General features: G+C 39.7%; 1 protein-coding gene and 1 long non-coding RNA gene across 3 annotated transcripts in view; one reads left to right on the forward strand and one right to left on the reverse strand.

Annotated features, from left to right (window-relative positions):
- OTC (ornithine transcarbamylase) overlaps positions 1 to 21,660 on the forward strand; it is a 61,898-nt gene that overhangs the window by 22,204 nt on the left and 18,034 nt on the right. The window contains exons 4-5 of the mRNA XM_040468885.1: positions 982 to 1,069; positions 19,693 to 19,846. Coding sequence (XP_040324819.1) covers positions 982 to 1,069; positions 19,693 to 19,846 — 242 coding nt within the window. The remainder of the gene's footprint in view (positions 1 to 981; positions 1,070 to 19,692; positions 19,847 to 21,660) is intronic.
- LOC121026069 (uncharacterized) overlaps positions 1 to 21,660 on the reverse strand; it is a 176,887-nt gene that overhangs the window by 12,535 nt on the left and 142,692 nt on the right. Inside the window, exon 4 of one of the 2 annotated variants that reach the window (XR_005788251.1) lies at positions 13,881 to 13,947. The exons of the other annotated variant lie outside the window; for it this stretch is intronic. This is a non-coding gene — a long non-coding RNA (uncharacterized LOC121026069). The remainder of the gene's footprint in view (positions 1 to 13,880; positions 13,948 to 21,660) is intronic. 2 annotated transcript variants of the gene reach the window in all.

The following is a 21,660-nucleotide window of genomic DNA, read 5'->3' on the forward strand; positions in this document are numbered from 1 at the left end:
ACGCGGGGCTCGAACTCACAGACCGTGACATCATGACCTGAGCCGAAGTCAGATGCCTAACCGACTGAGCCGCCCAGGCACCCCTCAACTTTTACAAACCTACTAACTCTATCAAAGTTTAAAACATTCCTCTTACCCTAGAAAGTTCACCAGTGCTCCTTCCTCAACAATCACCTTCTCCAGAAGCAACTACTCTTTTAATTTCTGCCACTCTATGGTAATTTTGCCTATTCTATGTCTTCATATAAATGGAATTATACATTATCTACTCTTCTGTATCTAGCTTCTTTCACCTAGCATAATTGTCGTGAGGTTCATCCATGTTATATTCAGAGTTCATTCCTTCTTATTCCTGAGTAGTATTCCATTGTAATCCATGATATCCCACACTACATTTTCTTTTTCCATTTTCTGGGATGGACATCATTATACATTTTAAAGAATCAAAACCAGGCATAGCTTCCAGAAGGGAACAATGCCCCATTATTGAAAGGTTCTGAACAACAGGGTAGATAAATGGGCCCCCATCTGAAGGAGAGTTGAGTGTCTTTACAGAAAATTTTATCTACCTCTCGCAGTCACTCATTTTGCTCTGCCTGGGAATTTCCTAGCAGAGACATTAGAGAGCTTTAAAATTTTTGACTTTTCAATTGAGATGGTGCCAATTCCTTATAATTTTGTTTTCTTTTTTTTTTTTGAAAAAAATTTTTAACGTTTATTTATTATTGAGAGACAGAGAGACACAGAGCATGAGCAGGGGAAGGGCAGAGAGAGCGGGAGGCCCAGAATCCGAAGCAGACTCCAGGCTCTGAGCTGTCAGCACAGAGCCCGACGCGGGGCTTGAACTCACAAACTACGAGATCGTGACCTGAGCCAAAGTCGGTCGCGTAACCAACCTGAGCTACCCAGACACCCCAATGTTGTTTTCTACTTTAGTTCTCTTTTTCAAAATGCTTTCCCCCCTTTTTTCTTTTATTGTAGGCTTTGCACTTCTGGGAGGACACCCTTGTTTTCTTACCACGCAAGATATTCATTTGGGTGTGAATGAAAGTCTCACGGACACAGCTCGGTTTGTAAATCTTCTTCCCTTCAAAGCTTATTTCAGAATTGATAAATTTCAAAAAGGAAATATGCTTCTCTTTAAATAAGGTTTTTCCCCCTCAGCATCCTTTGTACTGTTCTCTGTTTTCCTCCTCTCTTTACCTGATGCTCTGAATACCTCTCTCCTCATCCTCTGGTCAGTTTCTATGGGTTAAGATAATTTTTTTTCCTTAGCAATTTGAGGAGGTTTCTGATTATAAAAATTTCAAACTTAGGGAAACTTGGAAAACATCAAGTGTGACTCATATTTTACAGTTGAAGAAACAGATGTCCAGGGAAACTGACATGTTCAGTGACTCATGACTAACTAGTTAGCATCAGAGCAGGTAATAATATTAACAGCTAACATTTACTGAGCATTTGTTATGTGCTAGGCATTGTTTTAACTTATTTAATCCTATAACAAACCAAATAGATTGGCATAAAGAGGTGCAACAATTAGGAACGTACTAGCTACTATGACACAAAAATTTTATAATGTCAATGGCTAACATAGTGTGGATGTTAGCCATTAGTAAGTAACTTAGTAAGAGGGAAATATTCATTATTTATGTGGCTTTTCAGGGACTCCAAATGAGAATGGCTCTACCATTTTCAATGTGTGGTGTCCAAGGTCATCCTGGGTGTCTACATCCAGCCAGGAGCTAGGGGAAGAGAGTATAGGGATGGGATACTTGCTTCAAACTCACCTTAGCAGGGAAGCGACACAATCACTTGCACACACATTCTATTGTCAAGCACTAGTATCTTACCCCTATCTAGATAGAAGTAGAGGTAGGAAAAGTCTCTTAACCATTATATTATAAAGACTGAAATATAGACACCCCCCCCGGACTCCCCATGAAATGCTGTCACCATTATAGCATGTTTGAATGAGAACTACAGAGCAAATGTCTTTGTTTAAATATTTCACCCTTGATATCAAAGACTAATGACTTTTTCCCGAAAATGATATGCCATAAAGTGTCCTTGCAACACTACTTTTTATGGAAGCTACCCTCGTATGTACTGAAGAATCTACCTCCTCTGAATTGCTAGATTTGAAATAACTCATCTTTAGACCTTTTAGTGATATTATATCAGCTAGGACCATGTTAGTATTAAGAAGCATTTGTGTTCATCTTCCGGATGCATGGAACAAAAAGAATAAATAAACCTAAACGAGTTTTTCTTCCAAATATGCTGCCGCTGACTGGGGTTACATTTGCCTAATACTTCTGCTTCCACAAAAGTGACCTATACTTCATTCCTAAGCAAATATTACAAGCTGGTTAAGGGATGAAGCCAGGGGCACATCCAGGGGAGAAGTCTCAGTGGGGATCTTCCATATAGAACCAAGCGAATGATGGTAAGTCATGTGTGAAGTAGTGGTTGCAAAAAGGATAAACTTGGAGGAACGGCTGAACATCCAATAAAGAGTTAAGGGGTGCAGACTGACAGCCAGAAAAAGTTCAGGACCCGGAAATCAGTGGAGTGGGCAGGAGCCCAAGAGCAAGAGACAAATAACCAAGCGTGGGTTGAAAGCTGAGAATGAGTATAAACATGTTCTTTGCTGTGTTTGCTCTCCACACAACAATTCCCATGCAAGTCCTTAGAGGAGCTCTACACAGGTCCCGAGAACAACAATCTGCTCACAAGTTCCAACGTAATTGGGACCTTTTAGTCTCTGTAATTAGTTCCATTGCTATGTGGATATATGGATACATAAAAGTGGATCCATAGAATTCATTCTGATCATTCCTTCTTACCCAAACGACTCTGAATAAAAATAATAGCTCCTCCCTAAAGGGTGGCCCTCTTGTACATTATCTCTAAATCTTTGTAAAAGCCTTACACATTAAGTATTATTGGCCCAATTTTATAGATGACAAAACCATGACTTAGAGAAGTAATGGAGCTTAGCAGTGAGGTCAGCATTTAAATCACGTGTTTTTTTTTTTGTTTGTTTGTTTGTTTTTAAAGGCCATGCTATTTTGGCTACCCCTACTGCCTCTCATATATAATCCAGGAGAGAGACGGTGAAATACATTATGGAAAGCATTGACTTATGTGTCTTGAGGTCCCCAACACCACCCCCCTGTTTGATGATTCACCGGGAGGATTCATGGACTCAGCATATAGTCATACTTACAGCTGTGACTTATTACAGTGAAAGTATACCAAACACAATCAACAAACTGAAAAGGCACATGTAGCGAAGTCTAAGGGAAACCAGATGCAAGATTCCAAGAGTCCTTTTCATGGAATCACTCAAGGCCCGTTTAATTCCCTTAGTAACAAGTTGTGACAACAGGTGTGAAATGCTCTCAGCCAGGGAAGCTCCTTAGAGACTCAGTACCCGGGATTTTTACTGGAGGCTGGTCACACAGCATCCTCCATTTGACATGTACCCAAATCCAGACTCTCAGAAGGAAAGCAGGCATTCACTTTAAACCATATTGTTTGTAAAAACAAAAACAAAAACATTCTAGGCACAGTGGGCCACTCTTATCAGTCCTGGAAACCCTCCCCAAATTGAAATTCCCGGATGCCATCCAAGGGCCAACCTTCCATGCAGGCCTTTAAAAGGCTAGCAGTCAGGCATGGCTTGGAAATCACAAGGCTCGAGACCTAGTCCAAGCTTTGCCACTTACCTACTGTGAGTCATAGGTGAAAACTTCCCCAGATCGTAGTTTCCTTTTCTATAAAGTGAGGGAATTCTGATCCTTAAGGCCCAATTTATATTCTCAAGTGCATGCAAATATATAGATTATGAAGTGGTAGGCCTTCAACAGAGGGGTGTCCCAATGCAGACAAATGCAGAATTCTGGGCCCAGACTCAGAAATTCTAACTCTGCGGGTGAGAGCTCAGATAGTTTTGAGGAATTTATACTTCAACAAGCCCCTCAAATGATTCTGTTGCCTGGGTGGCTGGACCACACTTTGCAAAACCCCGAATTACAAAGTTGTGTAGTAATCCGGGGCTGTTGTGCTGTTAATCTACTGTGCTAGTGTGTGAGTTAAAGGAATGGTAAGGAAGTGACAGTTAATAAGATATTTATATGATTTCATGATAACCGATTGTGAAGGGTACGTTGATAGTGGAGGCAAAATTATTTCACATTGGTTATTCTTAAAATATCTGTGGATACATTAGCAGAAGCAGAAAAATGAAAGGAGTGTCTGCTTTGGAAAGAGGGTGCTAGATTAGGTATTAGACATATTGCATTAAAGGTTGAACTTCCAATATGAATGTCCACGGGCCACTGGAGATAGACCTTGGGGGAAGTTGAATGCTGGATAAATAGAACTATAAGCTCAGTGGTAGAACTGACTGTGGGAGAACTGCATTGTGGGAGAACTGCAGAAGGCTGAACCTTGTGGACAGGCACAGTTAGGGAAGGGCAGGAGGAAATACTTAGGTACAAGGAGACTAAGGATAGCGCAATAAACAGAAGAGGCTGAAATGCAAGGTGGGGATGTCAGAAAGGGGGGCAGGGTAGCTACCGTGGCATCTGACTTTCTTCTGTATACCCCATTCCTGCTCCCTCTGCCAAAATATCTGACAAGATATGGCTGAGATTCCGAAATTCAATGAATCTAAACTGAAGAAGACAGGAGAAGTCCACTGCCTTTCACAGAAGCAATTGAACAGGAGAAGCAAGGAAGTGAATCTTAATGACATCTACCCTGCCAATATGCACCGTAAAATCCATAGCAATTGCCTCTCCTTGCTTTTTGTCGAAGTTAAACTTTGTAAGATGCGAAGAGATGGGATGATGTTTAAATGACAGTGCTGGCCTTTTCAAATCAAGAGAACAGTGCACACCTGACACTGATTGATGGCCTTGCCTCTCCATCCGCCTGTCTGGCTACTTTGGGGGCCCGGTGGAATAAAACAAAAAAAGTGACTGCCCGTTGGTGAGAGAAGACCCAAAGGGGGAATACAGTGAATGTGGCAACAGAAAAGAAAAAGGCAAAACTGGGCTAGCCTCCCGAAGGCTGTTAAGTGCAATTTCCAAAGTGTCAATTATTTAGTCAAATGATTTAATTATTCGTTTATTCAAAAATATTTCTTGAATGCCTAGGTTTGCTTCCAGGAATTGTTTTAGCACTGAGAATGAAATGCTGGTCGAATCAAACAGAATCCTTGTTTGCATGGAAATTATACTCTAGAGGGAGGGGGCTTTCACTAAACAAAGAAAGCGTGACGAGACCAGCAGGTTGGGATGAGTGTTAGGACGAAGCAAAAGCAGGGTGATCTGTGGGGGTTACTTTAGATTGCGTGGCACCCTCAGCCTAGCACAAACCCAAGTTCTGGACTCCCAGGAGGAAGGGAAGTGTTCAACATCATCCATAGTGTTTATACAATTTAGGCAGTGAACCATCCTTACTATTTCTAGGACTGGTGGAAACCCTCCCGAAGTCTAAGTTCCCAGACGCCAGCTGAGGGCCAGCCCTGTCAGTAGGCCTTTCGAAGACAGCCACGTCAGAACTGCTGTGTTAACTCATTTTTGCACAACTGAGCTCTCATCTCTTCTGGATTTTGCTAAATATCCTTTACCTAGATGCACCCTAACTGGTAAGGGAGCACATATTGCACCCATAGGAGGACAGCCTCAAGATCTGAACTGTTTCCGCAGTTCAGTGTGGATCCCTGTAGGGCCAAGCACCCATCAGAGAATCAAGCATTGCCCAATTCCCTCTTTTGAAAAGTCTCTCAGCAATTCTTTCCCACCCCGTAACATACCAGAAGACACAACAGATACGTATTTTTTCAGGTAAATTTACTTCAGCTGTGAGGGTGTTTTCAGATTTTGTCAATTCTCTGGTGCTCTCCTGGGGTTAAGAGTTGGATAGTCTATTTTTCCCTTCACTGTGGGCTTGTCCTTTTACATGTGACACCAGAAGTGACACCTTAGCATGACTGAGATGATGCATCCTTCAGAAGTTTGAAATCGGATGGAACTTAGCAACAGCAGTGGGGCATTATCACTCCAGTTTCAGGGCTTTCTCGTTCTTCCATAATCACAGCTGTTTATGCCTAATGTTCTGAGTCCATCAGTGAAAGGGGCATAATAGCTCCACAGTCATCTCACTGTAATACGGCACTTAGTCATACAGCTGCAGGAACCATGAGTACAAAAGGCTTCCTGTAGAACCCAATAACGTGATGCTGGTTCCACTCTACTCACTATCCCTATAGCTGTAATTTACTTATGGTAGCAATCGCTAGAATGTGTTCTACCAGTGAAAAAGTAGTAGAAAGGAAAAGCAGCATAAACCACTGTATTAGTCTCTTAGGGCTGCCATACAAATGAGCACAAACTTAGTGGCTTAAAACAACAGAGATTATTTACTCTCTCACAGCTCTGGAGGCGAGAAGTCCAAAACCAATGTGTCAGCAAAGCCATGCTCTCTCTGAAGGCTCTGGGTAGAATCCCTCCTTGGTGTTCCTTGGCTTGTAGCTGCGTCACTCCAAACTCTGCCTCCACGGTCAGGTGGGCTGCTTCTCTGTATGTCTTTGTGTATCCCCTCCTCTTTTTATGAGGACATCCATTACCGGATGTAGGGCCCACCCTACCTCAGTATTACTTCATCTTAACCAATTACATCTGCAAAGACCCTACTTCCAAACAAGGTCACGTTCTGAGTTTCCAGGTGAACTTCACATGAATTTAGGGGACACCATTCAACCCACTACATAATCACATATCCGCATGCCCCTGTAACAACATGGAAAGCTTTCAAATCATTGTCATTCTGACAGTTCAAATATTGGAAGTTATAGAGGGATTTGTGGATGAGACACAGTCCTCAAGTGGAGTGAACCACTGTCATATTGAAAGGAATGTTTCTAAAAAGCTGGAATACTACTATTAAAGGTATTTATACCAGTGATATCAAGCCTGAGAAAGGCAATCTTTCTTAGGTTTCTTACTAAAACGTTTTAGGGGCACCTGAGTAGCTCAGTCAGTTAAGCATCCAACTCTTGATTTCAGCTCAGGTCATGATCTCATGGTCATGAGATTGAGCCCTATGCCAGGCTCTGTGCTGAGCATGGAGCCTGCTTAAGATTCTTGCTCTCCCTCTCCCCCTGCCCCTCCCCTTCCCCCTTCCCCCTCCCCACTCTAAAAAATGTTTTAAAATATTGGTACCTAATTAGGAACTAAGAAATTGGTGTGTGTGTGTGTGTGTGTGTGTGTGTGTGTGTGTGTGTATAGTGGAAATATGATATCTCCATGAATCTTTACAGAGGTCACCAAAAAGCTAGCAGGCATGACATTTGTATATCCTTGGGTGAATGGTAACAAAAGCCAGTCCTTCCCAACATGAACTATGACCATTCATAGTCTAGAGGCAATTTGCCATAGTGTAAACTGCAGGGGCTTTGAAGCAGAGCTGGGCTTCAGTTTACGTCACAGCTCGTACCACACTGGTCTTGTGGTTTAGAGCAGTTGCCTCTGACTCTTAGGTTTCTCAGCTAGCAAATGGAGGTACAAATACTGATCTTAATGAGTTACATGATGATACATGAGATAATGTTTATGAAGGACAGGCACACAGAATAAATTCAAGTAATACTGATTGAACCAAATTATGGCCTAATTCAATCCCAGGACAAGCTCTGATTTAATGTGAGACATCACTCGCTGTGGTCCCCTAGTCAGCGTACGGTGACCCAACACTGAAATTCCTATAGCACATTTTGAGGAGGTCATTCTCAATGCCATGATGCCCTACCCATTTATCCCCGAGGTCCTCAACACAAGGCATAATATCCAAGTCAAAATAATCTGGCCATTATAGAAACTTTCATGAATAAATTGCATGTGGCAATTATTAAACATCCCTGGGTTTCTTCCAACACCAGACCATTTGAGAGGAGCCCATCTAGGTTTGCTAAAGGTATTATTTTGTTTCCTCATTATTCTTATATTGATACAACTAAAATTATAACCTGGGTAGAGATATCAGAGCACATGGAATGTTCTCTCTCCTGGAGGGACACTCTGTTAACAAGTTTATTCCTTGACCAATTTACATTGGGGATAAAGTCTATGTCTCCTCTAAGGCCTTGGCCTGCTTCACTAAAAAATAAAAATAGGAAAGAATCCATTTTGTAATAATTACAGAGTTCTCAGTGGTGTCATGCACAGCCAAAAATTCCTCCCACTGTTTGCCAGTCAGTCAAAATTCAACTGATTGGAGGTGTCACTGGTAACAAACTGGAATTCAGGGGGCACACCGTCCGATTTAAGGCAGGATAAGGACAAAAGGAAGAATGCATGGCAGGGCCCTATGAGAACACAAGCTATGTTTGTCTTCTGGGTTGTGCAATGCATTCATCACATTCCAATGAGTTTAGGAACAGCTCGATTTCTGACAGCATCAGGATTGTTATGTGATTGTCCATCTCATCAATATCCACATTTGCTCTTAAGATCTGGCCCAGAACACTATATATTGGTGGCTTTTTTTCCTGTTTTGTTGTTGTTGTTTGTTATGTTTGTTTGTTTGCTTTTTCATATCTGTTCACCCGACCATACAGAGTCCGCATCAGGCCTTCCTGGGGCCATGGGGGACTTTGCTTATAGTATTTTTTGCTTTGTTTTGTTTTGGCCTTCTGGGCATTTCAGTTAATTCATTTAAAAGTTTTGATCTTATACCAAAGGAAAAAATGTCAAAGAATAATAGAAATCCAAAGTCAGAAAGGTCTTTATGGGATATTTAGATTAGCCATCCTTTTCATGCCGCCTCTACGCCATTTCCTCAAAATTGTCCTTGAGCTTGCATGGAAGCATCTGCTCTTAGGGCACTCTATACCTTGGGCTATCTAGTTTCATTCTGATGCAGTCTGACTGTTCTGATGAGAGTTTATACAAACCACCTGAGAGTTCTCTTCTACATTGAGTTGAAATTGGTCTTGTTATGACTTGTCCATGTTCTTCCGTTTTTTAGTATCTTTATAAAGTCATGTATTTTAATATATTTGAAGGTTTCAATTCACTGCTGTCATTGTTCTTATCGGTGCTCAAATTATCCCCCATTTGGCCAATGTGATCTGTCCTTAAATTGGCTACTGGGTCATTTTGACATAACTCTATTAGCCTTTGATAACTCCCTTGCTTTATGATATGGCACGATGTTCCAGGCTCATCTTGCTCATTTCTTTACCAAGGCCAAGAATTAGCCATTGCTCTAAGAAGCTCTAGTTCATTTTCAATTACTTGCAAAATCATGTTTGGAGGGAATTTTCTTTTTTGAAAGATAGGAGGTTTTTTGTGGTTATTACCGTAATACTCTTTTTGGTAGGAAATATTAAAAGAGATTTAAAAACATAGATAGAACCATCAATACTGCCATCAGTCTGAAGTAATCAATGTTAACATTTTATCTCCTGAATCGTCTTTTCATTTACAGTCCTATGCCATGTTTCTCCTTGTTCTACACAGTAAGGAAAGAGATGATGAAGGTGGGGAGGTGGGGTGGGGGTGTGGAATAGACCACATTTTAAACATTTAGGTAAAATCAAGTTGAACACATATTTTAACTTGTGGATTATTTTTAAACCCTAATATTGGCTATCAAACCTCCAGAGGAAAATGATATGTATGAGAAAGTTTAACATTGGGTAATCTGGATTTTGCAAAGGCTGTTTTGCTACCGTTGTTGACAGATGCCCAAGATTGTCTACAAAACTGCAGGAATGCAACAGAAGGCAGACAGAACTCTCTCTCTATAGGCAATGGAAATGAAAACAGACAAAAATCAAGTCATTATAGAGCCAGAGAGTATTTTAACTTGTCAGCCTTTCATTTGTAGCACATACAACACAGCTCTTACAATGTTTAAAACTGGGGTTTTCAATTGATGGAGAGCTACCAAAATCCCAGATTACTATTAATGGGCCCGTAAATCCAGCTCTAGGTATGGGTTTGTCATTGTTTCCAATGAAAAGTTTTTTGTTTTTTAAAGATCTTTAGTAGCTTGGAAGAAGAAAACTAAGAATGGTGACTTCTTTATGATTTATCATAACTTTAAACATAAAGTAGAAAGCAGCATCATTTGCAAAATAAATACAAATTGTCTACTTAAAGGTCTTTAACATCTTTATTTCCACAAGTGATTCCAATGTGGAAACAATCTGGGAGTGGCTCCTTTTCCCCTGTGTCATTAATTCCACTTCACCATCAGCTTCTGTGGTGGAAGGATTGAAGTGGAATTTTCTTTACTTTTTTTTAATGTTTTATTTATTTTTGAGAGAGACAGAGCACAAGTGGGGGAGGGACAGAGAGAGAGGGGGACAGAAGGTCTGAAGCAGGCTATGCATTGAGAGCAGCAAGCCCAAAGTGGGGCTTGAACATATAGACTGCAAGATCATGACCTGAGCTGAAGTCGGACGCTCAAAGACTGAGTCACCCAGGCACCCCTTTTAGTTTTTTTGAGAGAGAGCAGAAGCTGGGGAGGAGCAAGGGGACACAGAGAGAGAGAGAACCTCAAGCATAGTCAGCATGGAGCTTGATGTGGGACTCAATCTCAAGACCCTGATAATCATGACCTGAGCTGAGATCAAGGGTTGGATGCTTAACCGACTGAGCCCCCCAGGTGCCCTTGAAGTGACATTTTCTATCAAGCTTTTTTGCACTCCCTTTTGCCCATAGATGCTTTAATGTCCAGGGGCTTTTTGTGCCTAAAGGAATGGACCTACTTTTTGTACCTTGTTTACTGTCCAACATATTAGTCTCGTGAATTTATCAAGCATTTAGCATTCCTTGAAACATAAAATAGCTAACATTCCTTTGTGGTTCTTGAAATGTGGTCCCCAAACTAGCAGCATAAGCAGTACCTTGGGGTTTGTTAGAAATGCAAATTCTGGGGCACCTGGATGGCTCAGTTGGTTAGCGTTGGACTTCAGGTCATGATCTCCTGGTTCAGGAGTTTGAGCCCTGCATCATGCTCTCTGCTGTCAGTGCAGAGCCCGCCTCGGATCCTCTGTGCCACTCTCTCTGTGCCCCCCTCACTCTGCTCTCTCTCCCTCTCCAAAATAAATAAGCATTAAAAAAAAATTCAAATTCTTTGGGGCCCCAACCCACACCTACTGAGAGACACAACTGGCTGTTTTCCAACTAGCCCTCATGGTGATTCTGATGCATGTTCAAGTTTCAGAACAACTTCTTTAAACATTCACATACTACTTAACCAATAAATGAAATACATGTCAAATGAACAAAACAAGTCTCCTCAACCATTTAAACACTAATTGCAAAAATAATCAAATGCTTTTAAACATTTAACGTAATCATAAGCCTAGCATTTCAGATTTCCTTGAATGCTCTAAACATTTTTAAAAGGAAAAGATATAAATGGCATATTGATTACAGAGCTGATTAATATTCTAACAACAAAACTGGGCACACCGCTATTGACATCATAGGTGTTGTTTTACATTCTTATCCCTACTTTTATTCTTTAAAATTTTTTTTAACGTTTATTTATTTTTGAGACAGGGAGAGACAGCATGAACGGGGGAGGGTCAGAGAGAGAGGGAGACAGAGAATCTGAAACAGGCTCCATGCTCTGAGCTGTCAGCACAGAGCCTGACGTGGGGCTCAAACTCACGGACAGCGAGATCATGACCTGAGCCGAAGTCGGATGCTTAACCGACTGAGCCACCCAGGTGCCCCATCCCTACTTTTATTCTTATCCTTATATGGTCCTGGAATTTAAACTTCTATCAATTGCTGATTTGTCAGAAATTCTACAAAAGACTACTTTGATACCTTTTCAGAACTTATGTATGTAATTTTACCAGGCTCATCTGGTAAAAAAAAAAAAAAAAAAGTCATCTCAGGAGGCTAGGAAAGCAGGTTGAATGGGTTGCTAAATACTCAATTTTGGTAGGTTCAAGATGAAATAAACTCAAGCTGCTAACCACTAGGCTGAATATATTTTTTATGACATAGTTTTCACTTTTTATCATGGATCTATATGGGTTTCCTGTCGGTGTCTTAACATATTTAGTGACTTAAAACAACACAGATTTATTATCTTACACCTCTGGAGGTCAGATGTCTAAAGGTTCCATGGGGTTCTGCTCCTTCTGGAGGCTCCAGGGGAGAATCCAAGTCCTTGCCCTTCCCAGCTTCCTCTACCTTCAAAGCCAGCAGCCTGGCTAGCATCTTCTCTCTTTTCTGACATCTTGCCTCTCTCTTATGAGGACCACTGCAATTCTATTGGGCCCACCCCAGGATAATCTCTCTGTCTCAAGATCCTTAATTTAACCATATCTACAAAACTCCTTTTGCCATCTAAGCTAACACAATCACAAGTTCTGGGTATTAGGGAATGGGCATCTTCGGGGGGGCATTATTCTGTCTATCACAGGATCTCGATTTTCATTTTTCATATAAATTCTGACTTTTTACAAAAACCAAAAATAAAGTATCCTTGAAATTTGATTTTCTTTGTTTTTAATCTCTGGCAGACCCAATGTAATGTTTTTATGACATATTAACCTAGCCTGGTTGCGATATTTTAAAGTATATGCCTTTCTTAATGACACTGTTTTAATTTTTTTTTTTCAACGTTTATTTATTTTTGGGACAGAGAGAGACAGAGCATGAACGGGGAAGGGGCAGAGAGAGAGGGAGACACAGAATCGGAAACAGGCTCCAGGCTCTGAGCCATCAGCCCAGAGCCTGACGTGGGGCTCGAACTCACGGACCGCGAGATCGTGACCTGGCTGAAGTCGGACGCTTAACCGACTGCGCCACCCAGGCACCCCAATGACACTGTTTTAGAATTAGTTGGGTCATCAAGAAATTTTATTCCCAGAGAGACAGGAGGTGTCTGAAAATTTAGATTCTTCTTTAGGACAGTTAACTAAGTTATTTTGGAATAAATGGTTGTATCATCTTTCTAATTGGAAATTGAATATTGTAACTGGTGCTAGTTAACTGTTGGACTCTTCCTCACTTTATATAAAACCACAAATGCTGAGGGCATCTGTCCATTTATTGTACAGTTTCTACTGTCTCTAGGAATTTGCTTTATAAGTTAATGCAATCCTTTGTGATTTACACATATTAAAAAATGATATGCATCTATGCTTTATAGACAGAAATATACTTACCAATAGCCCACAAAATATCTATCTGTATGTATATAGTTATATGGAAGTACTTTCTTAAGTAAATAAATTGAAGCGTACATGGTAATACTCATTGTTCATTGATACTACAATTATATTTTGTACATTTTCTTTATATTAACCCTTTTCTTAGCATCATGGACTTCTACAAGCACAACTTGTTGTATTTGATGATTTTTATTACTGTAAGTGATTACAACTTGACAAATAGGAGCTCCTTTAAGTAGATTCTTTTCCCTTTTAGCACTGCCTCTGCAATTTTACAACTGCTTTTGAGGGGCACCTGGGTGGTTCAATTGGTTAAGTGTCCGACTCTTGGTTTTGGCTCAGGTCATGATTTCCCACTTCATGAGTTTGAGCCCTGCATCAGTCTCTGGGCTGACAGCGTGGGGCATGCTTGGGAGTCTCTCTCTTGCTCTCTCTCTCAAAATAAATAAATAAACTTTAAAAAGAGAAAGAAATATAAAAGAAATAAAAATAAATAAAATTGCTTTTGCTTCCTGGAAACAACAGGGTGTTACAGACATATATTGATTTTTGTCCAGTGCAAGGACATAGAATTGACTATCCTCTAATAGTTTCTGGTTCCTTTTTTTTTTTAATAGAACAATATTAAGACCAAATTCTAGGCACTAGGGATACTTACAAGTGTTGAGAGGGAAAAGATTATAGCCACTGCTGCTGCCAGGGGACTGTTCTTGATAGTGACTGGGCTAAAAGGAAAATACTTCTATAAGTATATGAGATCTTGTTCTTTCCAGTATAGCATACCATGTTGTTACCCGTTACTTATCTTATAGTTTGAGATTTCAGCAACTACTAAGACTTTCCTCCTCCACATTGATCCATAGTTCCATCCAGCAGCAGGATATCCCACCGTCCCCCTTCTCCTCTCTTTATCTTTGAGGACATTGGTTCTTAGTCTTATCTTCATTCCGGAATAACTTGGAAACCTTTAAGAATATTCATGTGAATCCCCCACCTCATCTTCTGCTTTAACTTTTCAAAGGACAGAAGGTGGCATCAGGATTTTTACAGCTCCATAGGGAGTACCGACAGGTAGCCAAGGTCAAGAACCTCTTTTCTAGGAGGTGTTGGGCAACCTCAATAAAGCAGACCAGGTGCTTTCCCATATTAGGCCATACGGTTTCCAGGGATACCAACTCTGCATTATAAACAGGGCAAGTAAATTCATGTTTCCCTTTTGGCTGCTTTGCTTCGAGAGCTCTTGGGATTGTTCAAGGGAGGGAACTACAACAGCCATTTTTTGATCTTCTTGAAAAATTCGTATCTATAGGGCATTGACTCCTCCAATTGCCCCCTCATGTCTCCCTCTTTTAGCCTCAACTTTCTTCATTCTTTTCTAACCTTGCTCTAACTACTTTGAGGTTTGCCAGGACTTGGTTTCCTCATCTATATGTTTAAGATAACAGTTGCATGCAATACCACACTAAATCTAACAAAACTCAACAATACACTGTAAAGTTCTTGAAACCATGAGGTTGGAGGCCCATGGTTCTAGCTCCCCAAAATTATTTGAGAAGCTACAATAGAAGTAAAATCCCATTTTCCTTCCATGAGATTCCAGAAGGTCAACTGCAATGGTTAATCCAGATTTTTTTTATCCTATTTGCATACACTTTTTAGGAAGTGATGTATATTTAAAGAAGTCTTTTCCAGTCAAACACTCTGCTACCTCTCTCTCTCATAGGATTTTAGGTATAATAAAATTAACTAATTCATCTGAAATAAGGAATTAATAATTATAGTTATAGACCTTAGTGGGATATCTATCTCCATCTAACTTACTCCATCATGATAGACTTAAAAGCCTGTATTCTATAATATGAAGCATCAGTATATCTGTACTGTGGAAGAAATTTGTATAAGATCTTGAAGAAAAGGAAGAAGACCTAAAATTCTTCTATTTTAAATAGAAGCCTATGCCTTAGGAGAGTGGTTCTCAACGTTTTTAAGGTTATCTGTGTTACCCGGGAAACTTGGTAATAGTACAAAGACCCAGATTCTCCCCTATTTCAGGAACGTGGGTCTCTGTAGTTTATTAGTTCTTGATTTAGTTCTGATACACACCAAAGTTTGGGGACCATTGCCTTAGGGCATCCGATGGGAAAGGGCAGCTGGTTATTCTAATGAGGAGGCTTTAGTGGAGTGGATTATTCATTTCTCAGGATTTGAGATGCTTTTTTTCCTTCAGTTGAACTAGAAAGCACTCCCTGCCGCAAGATTATGGACAAAATTCTCTGTTTCTGTGAGCTGCCATCTCTTGATTTTTTTTTTTTTTTTTTTTTTTTTGGCCTGGTTAGGGTTCCAAGAAAAGAATGGTACTTTTAAAAATATGGTGGCCTCAATTCTGTCTTTATTAGGCATCTCAAACTTTAATATGCAAATTAACCACCTGGAAACCTTGCTAAAATGCAGATTCTGATTCAGTGAAACTGAGTGGGGCCTGTGACTCTGCAGTTTTAACAAGTTCCCAGGTGAGGGTGATGTTGTTGATCTGAGGAGTGAGGTGCTAGCTTTGGTTGTCAACCTTGGATGTGCACTGGAATCTCCTGGAAAGTTTTAAAAAATACCTATCCCTAGAGATTCTATTTTTCTGACAAAATTGATAAAGATTATGGTCTGGGCACCAAGAATTTTAAAAATTTTCCAGGTGACTTTTATATGCAGCAAATATTTGAAAACCCGCATCTCAAGTCAACCATCAACTATCACCTATTTTGCAAGAGAAAATTCTAAAGTGGCTCTTTCATTCACCTCTTTCATGTGACAACATACAATGTGATTAGATAGTTCAGAGCACTGGTTTCCAAACTTGACCCCTCCACTGATGCCCTGCCATGAGAAGTTTTTATCAGAAGTGGTAAAATAGGAAAAATAAAGACAATATAGTGAATTTCATAAGCTAAATTAATTCAATTCCAAGGATCATTCTTTGAGATTAGGTCATTCACACCTTTTTGGGTGTTAAAATGTCCTTTCTTTAATTAAATGAAGATATTAACATATTATATGTATATATTTGCTTCCTGTTTCATGCCCCTAATTTACTAAACAAAAAGTTGGGAATCTTATGTTGATCTCCATATTGCTTTGGAAATTTTGCTGATCCATGAAATCTGAAAATCTGGGAATTATGGATATGAGAAATCCATGAAAATTTGAAAACAATGGAGATATTGTTATAGGAATATGATTTTCAGTATTTGACTCTCTAATCTCTGGGGTCAGGGAACTTTTTTAGTGGCCCTTGAATTTTATAAGCACCAATAATTTTCTAAAGATTGAGTAAAAATGTCTCAGATGTATAAGAGGGACTAATTTCCCAAATATATGTGATAATTAAAATACAAATTTATGAAGACCATACTGAATATATACTAGCTTTAGTTTTTACGCATTTAAAAAGTTTTGTTTTTAATTTTTTTATTCAAGTACAATTAATAGTGTTATATTACTTTCAGGTGTACAATATAATGATTCAACAATCCTATACATTTCTCAGTCCTCATCAAGATAAGTGTACTCTTATCCCCTTTATCTGTTTCACCTATCCCTCCACCCACAGCCCCTTCTGGCAGCCACTAGTTTGTTCTCTGTATTTTAAGAGTCTGTTTTATTACTTGTCTCTTTTTTTCCTTTGTTCATTTGTTTTGTTTCTCAAATTCCACATATGAATGAAGTCATATGGTATTTATCTTTTTCTGATTTATTTCATTTAGTGTTAAACCACTAGGTCCATCCATGCTGTTGCAAATGGCAAGATTTCATTCTTTTTTTTTTTGAGAGAGAGAGAGAGAATGGAGTGGGGGTGGTGAACAGAGAGGGAGAGAGAATCCCAAGCAGGCTCCACACTGTCAGCACAGAGCCTGACATGGGGCTCAAACTCACAAACCAAACTGGGAGATCATGACCTGAGCCCAAATCAAAAGTCGGATGCCTAACCAACTCAGCCACCCAGGTGCCCCTTGATCTCATTCTTTTTTATGGCTGAGTAATATCCCATTGTGTATGTGTATACCACATCTTCTTTATCCATTCATGTATGGATAGATACTTGGGTTGCTTCCATATCTTGGCTATTGTAAATAATGCTGCAATAAACACAGGGGTACATATATATTTTTGAATTCGTGTTTTACATTTTTTGGGGTAAATACCCAATAGAATTACTGGATCATATAGTAATTCTATTTTTAATTCTTTTTGAGGAACTTCCATACTATTTTCCATAGTGGTTGCACCAATTTGCATTCCTGCAAACAGTGCGTGAGGGTTCTTTTTTCTCCACATCCTTGCCAACACTTACTGTTTCTCATGTTTTTCATTTTAGCTATTTGGACAGGTGTACAGTGATACCTCATTGTGGTTTTTATTTGCATTTCCCTGATGATGAGTGATTGGAGCATTTTTCCCGTGTCTGTTGGCCATCTGTATGTCTTTGGAAAAATGTCTATTCAGGTCCTCCGTCCACTTTTAAATTGGACTATTTGATTTCTCAACTGTGTTGAGTTGCAGTTTCTTTTGACATGGTAATAATATCTACCACTTTTTGATCTCTTACCATGAATAAGCCATCATACTATATACTTTAAGTAGGTAATCTAATGTAATTCTCAGAATAACTCAATAGGATAGATATTATTATGGTTTTACAGATGAAGAAACCAAGTCACAGAGAAATGAAATAACATGCCCAAGGTCACATAGCTAGTAAGTTATAGAACCAGAATAGGAACCCCAAACCAGATACTCTATAATTATGACTATATTTACTCTAACTACTATCATGAGAGGTTTTCCAATTTTTTTTGCCATTAAAAAGAATTCTTTAAAATTCAAATGGTTAGAAACCGTTGGATTTTTTTAAATGTTTATTTATTTTTGAGAGAGAAAGAGACAGAGTGTGAGCTAGGGAGGGGCAGAGAGAGAGGGAGACACAGGATCTGAAGCAGGCTCCAGGCTGGGAGCTGTCAGCACAGAGCCTGTCGTGGGGCTCAAACTCAGTAACTGTGAGATCATGACCTTAGCTGAAGTCAGATGTTTAACCGACTGAGCCACCCAAGCATCCCTGGTTAGAAGCCTTTATTGTGCGGGTTTCCCTTTAAATAATAAGAAACCAAGATTTTAAGCCAAAGGCTATCCTTGCTAGTTTGTTAGCTTTAGCTGAGGAACCACCATCACTCTGACGCATGGAAAAAAGTTAAAATCTGGATCCAAGGCTCTCCTTCCAGATGTTTTCATGTGCAAAATTGAGGCAATGTGTTGTAATGGACTTTAGAGTTAAACTGACTTTAATTTGAATATGAGCTCCTCCGACTTGATTAGCTGCACGATAACGGGCAAGTTACTTCACCTCTTTGGGTCTTAGGTTCTTCTACTATAAAATGAGAATAATAACATCTATTTTTCTGTGTGTTGTTTGAATTCATGGCTACAATTTGGATTGTCTTGCTTTCTTGGTGGATTTTTGTGTTTACGATATTGAGCGCTTTCTGATATTTTCAGAGATGCCAATAGCTATGCAGAGTGCAGGGACAAGGGCTGAATACCTCCTCAGGCTCAGCCCCTGCAGGAATTTATTGTGGGCTGTGTCAGTTCAAGTTCATGGAGGAGCAGACTGCAAGATGGAATGAGACATGCAAGAGATCTGTAGGGGGAAACAATTGTGAAGAATCCAGGAGGGAGGAAGCAGGAGCAGGCAGGGAGAGCCTTCAGAGCACGATGCAGGTCTGACCCCAGTGAAAGAAGAGGAAGGAGGGAGTAGGGCATAAAGAACCAGAGACTGCAGCACAGCTCTGAGAAAGTCTCAGCCTGGCCAGTGGGGGACCTTGGAGCAAAGTGTGCCCATTGGAGCTCAACTCTGGTGCCCCCACTGGGAACAGCCTGGGGGGAGTGTGGCCTTAGTGGGAACACTGCAGTGTATCCCAAAAGTACAGCAGCTGGAGTTTGTCAGCTAATGGGACTCCTCCCAGAAGGTTCTCTCTTGTGGGACAATGTGTGTGTGCACCTTCATGGCTGCCACACTGGTACTTTCAATTTTATAGTGAATATGTGTATTTGTCTCTGGAATAATGCAAAAGAAAATTAGCCACATGCAAGGTCATTAATGTACCTTGTTTTTAGCCTTGTCCCTTAAAACTTTACCAACTGCCACTTACCAATTATAATTCATCATCATGACTGTTAGGCCCACGATTGCTTTGTAAAAAATAGTAAAATTAGCGGTCACTGGATAAGACCTTTGGAACACCATCTGGCTTCTGTAATGACTACATGTTTACTATTAGCTTTTAAACCTATCATGTTGATAGGTAGCTGTAACTTAGTAGAAATTCTAATTTATTAGCATTTCTTATTCCTGTTTAAGACCATGTATTAAAGAAGGAATTAATAAGCATAATTAACTTAGATTATCTTTTCTTGGTTTGCTACAGCGTGTTGTCAAGCATGACAGATGCAGTGCTGGCTCGAGTGTATAAACAATCAGATCTGGATATCCTGGCTAAAGAAGCATCCATCCCAATCATCAATGGGCTGTCCGATTTGTACCATCCTATCCAGATCCTGGCTGATTACCTCACACTCCAGGTTGGCTCATTCTTTGCCTTCCACAAGAGCAAAATCATCAAATTGTTCCTGACTAGTTCTAAATAGAGCCATTTAAATCATGGTATTGATGTTTTGTTTTCAAATATCATCTTGGCAAAGAATTATAGCATATGTGTGCATACCAAATATCCAAGGATGACAGGACATTGTTAAAAACAGATCCGAAGATCCTTCTGTTCTCAACCCAACTCCCAACCTCTTTTAGCCCCCCTTTCATCCCCTGTTCTCTCAATTACTTTGCTTTTTGGTGACATATTTAACACAATGGATGAACAGAGAAGGCTGGAGCATGCAGAATGGAAAAGCTTTATGTAATCCAGCATACATCAGGCTCTGTGGCTTGGGAGTGAAGACTGGTAGAGTATGCTTTGAATATTCAAAGTGGTCAACCACTAAATCGCTTTCTGAGAAGGAGGCCATTTTCTATCATTTTAATATACTGATTGTTTAGGAGTTAAGAACATGTAGAATTTAGAGAACTGAGGCGAATTTAGCTATGTCTCCTTAAATTAGAAACTTGAATAACTTTGAAAGATTCATCTCTTTTGGGTTGCCACAGCCAATCTACACGGGCTTGCCACCAGGCATCCTGACAACCATGGTTTCCGTGTTGATGGACTATTCTGGGAAGACAGGGAAAACTGGATAGGTCCATATTCCTCCTTATTTGGATAAGCAACGCACATATGAATGTGAAGTTAAACTCAAAATGAAACTCTTTGGTGATGAGGATAAAATTCATCCAAAGATGATACAACAATGTAGGATACCAAGTGGCTGTTTGCAGGTGTGGCTTTACATATATGCCAGATAATTTAATGCTTCCGCCTGGGGCTTTATCATTACTAGATTACAAATGTCCTATGCATCATACTGTCCCCTGTAGAACCTGGTGCAATGCCTTCATATAGAAGATACTCAAAGCAGGAGTTGAACGAATAAACAGCAGCTTATTAAGAACACAATCTAAATCAGATGGGCTTAAATTTAAATCCTAGCTTAGCCATCTAATAGTTCTGCGAACTCCAAATTGCTTCGCCTTTCTCTTTTTTAAATATTATCTTTATAAATGTATAAAATATGTGAAACCTACAGACACTTCAAGAAAAAGCAAACAAACACCTTTGGGCCCCTTACATAGTTTTGTCAGATCTAACTTCAGAATTTTTTTGTTTTTAAATAAAATATTTCAAGTAGAGTTGAAGCCTACTGTGTAACTCTCCCTGATCCCATTTCCTCTCACCCCACAGAGAAATTATTATCCTGGTGTTTGTTTTTATAATTCCCAGGCATGTGTTTATACTTTACACATCTGTATCCATAAACAACCAAGAATATTGATGAGCATGTTTTTTAACTTCGTATAAATGGGAACACAGCCACCATGTTCCACTGTTCCAGGTGCATTGTATTTCCCTTTTCTAATACCAATGAATGTAAGCTCCACAAAGGCAGTGATATTTTTTGTCTCCTTTCTTCATTGTTCTATCTCCAGGACCAAGGAAAGCCTCTAGACATTGATGGCACTCAATTTGTTGAATGAATGAATAAAAGAATACAACAAAGATTCAGATTTGAAATGTATGAAAATAAGAGTCTCTGTACAAGTTCATATGATGTCTTGGTTTAAGATACTAAGTTGTTTTGCTATTTTTTGGGATTGCACATTCATGTTATTGAATGGCCCTGTATAATGCAAAAAAAAGTTTATTCATTCCAAGAAAGTATTAAAAACTAGGTGAAGACTGTTTCCTTCATTTTAGCCCTAATAATTGTTTCACATAAGTGGATTT

This window comes from Herpailurus yagouaroundi, unplaced genomic scaffold (genome assembly GCF_014898765.1).
Source record: "Herpailurus yagouaroundi ecotype Mexico unplaced genomic scaffold, PumYag 67793, whole genome shotgun sequence".
NCBI lineage: Eukaryota > Metazoa > Chordata > Mammalia > Carnivora > Felidae > Herpailurus > Herpailurus yagouaroundi.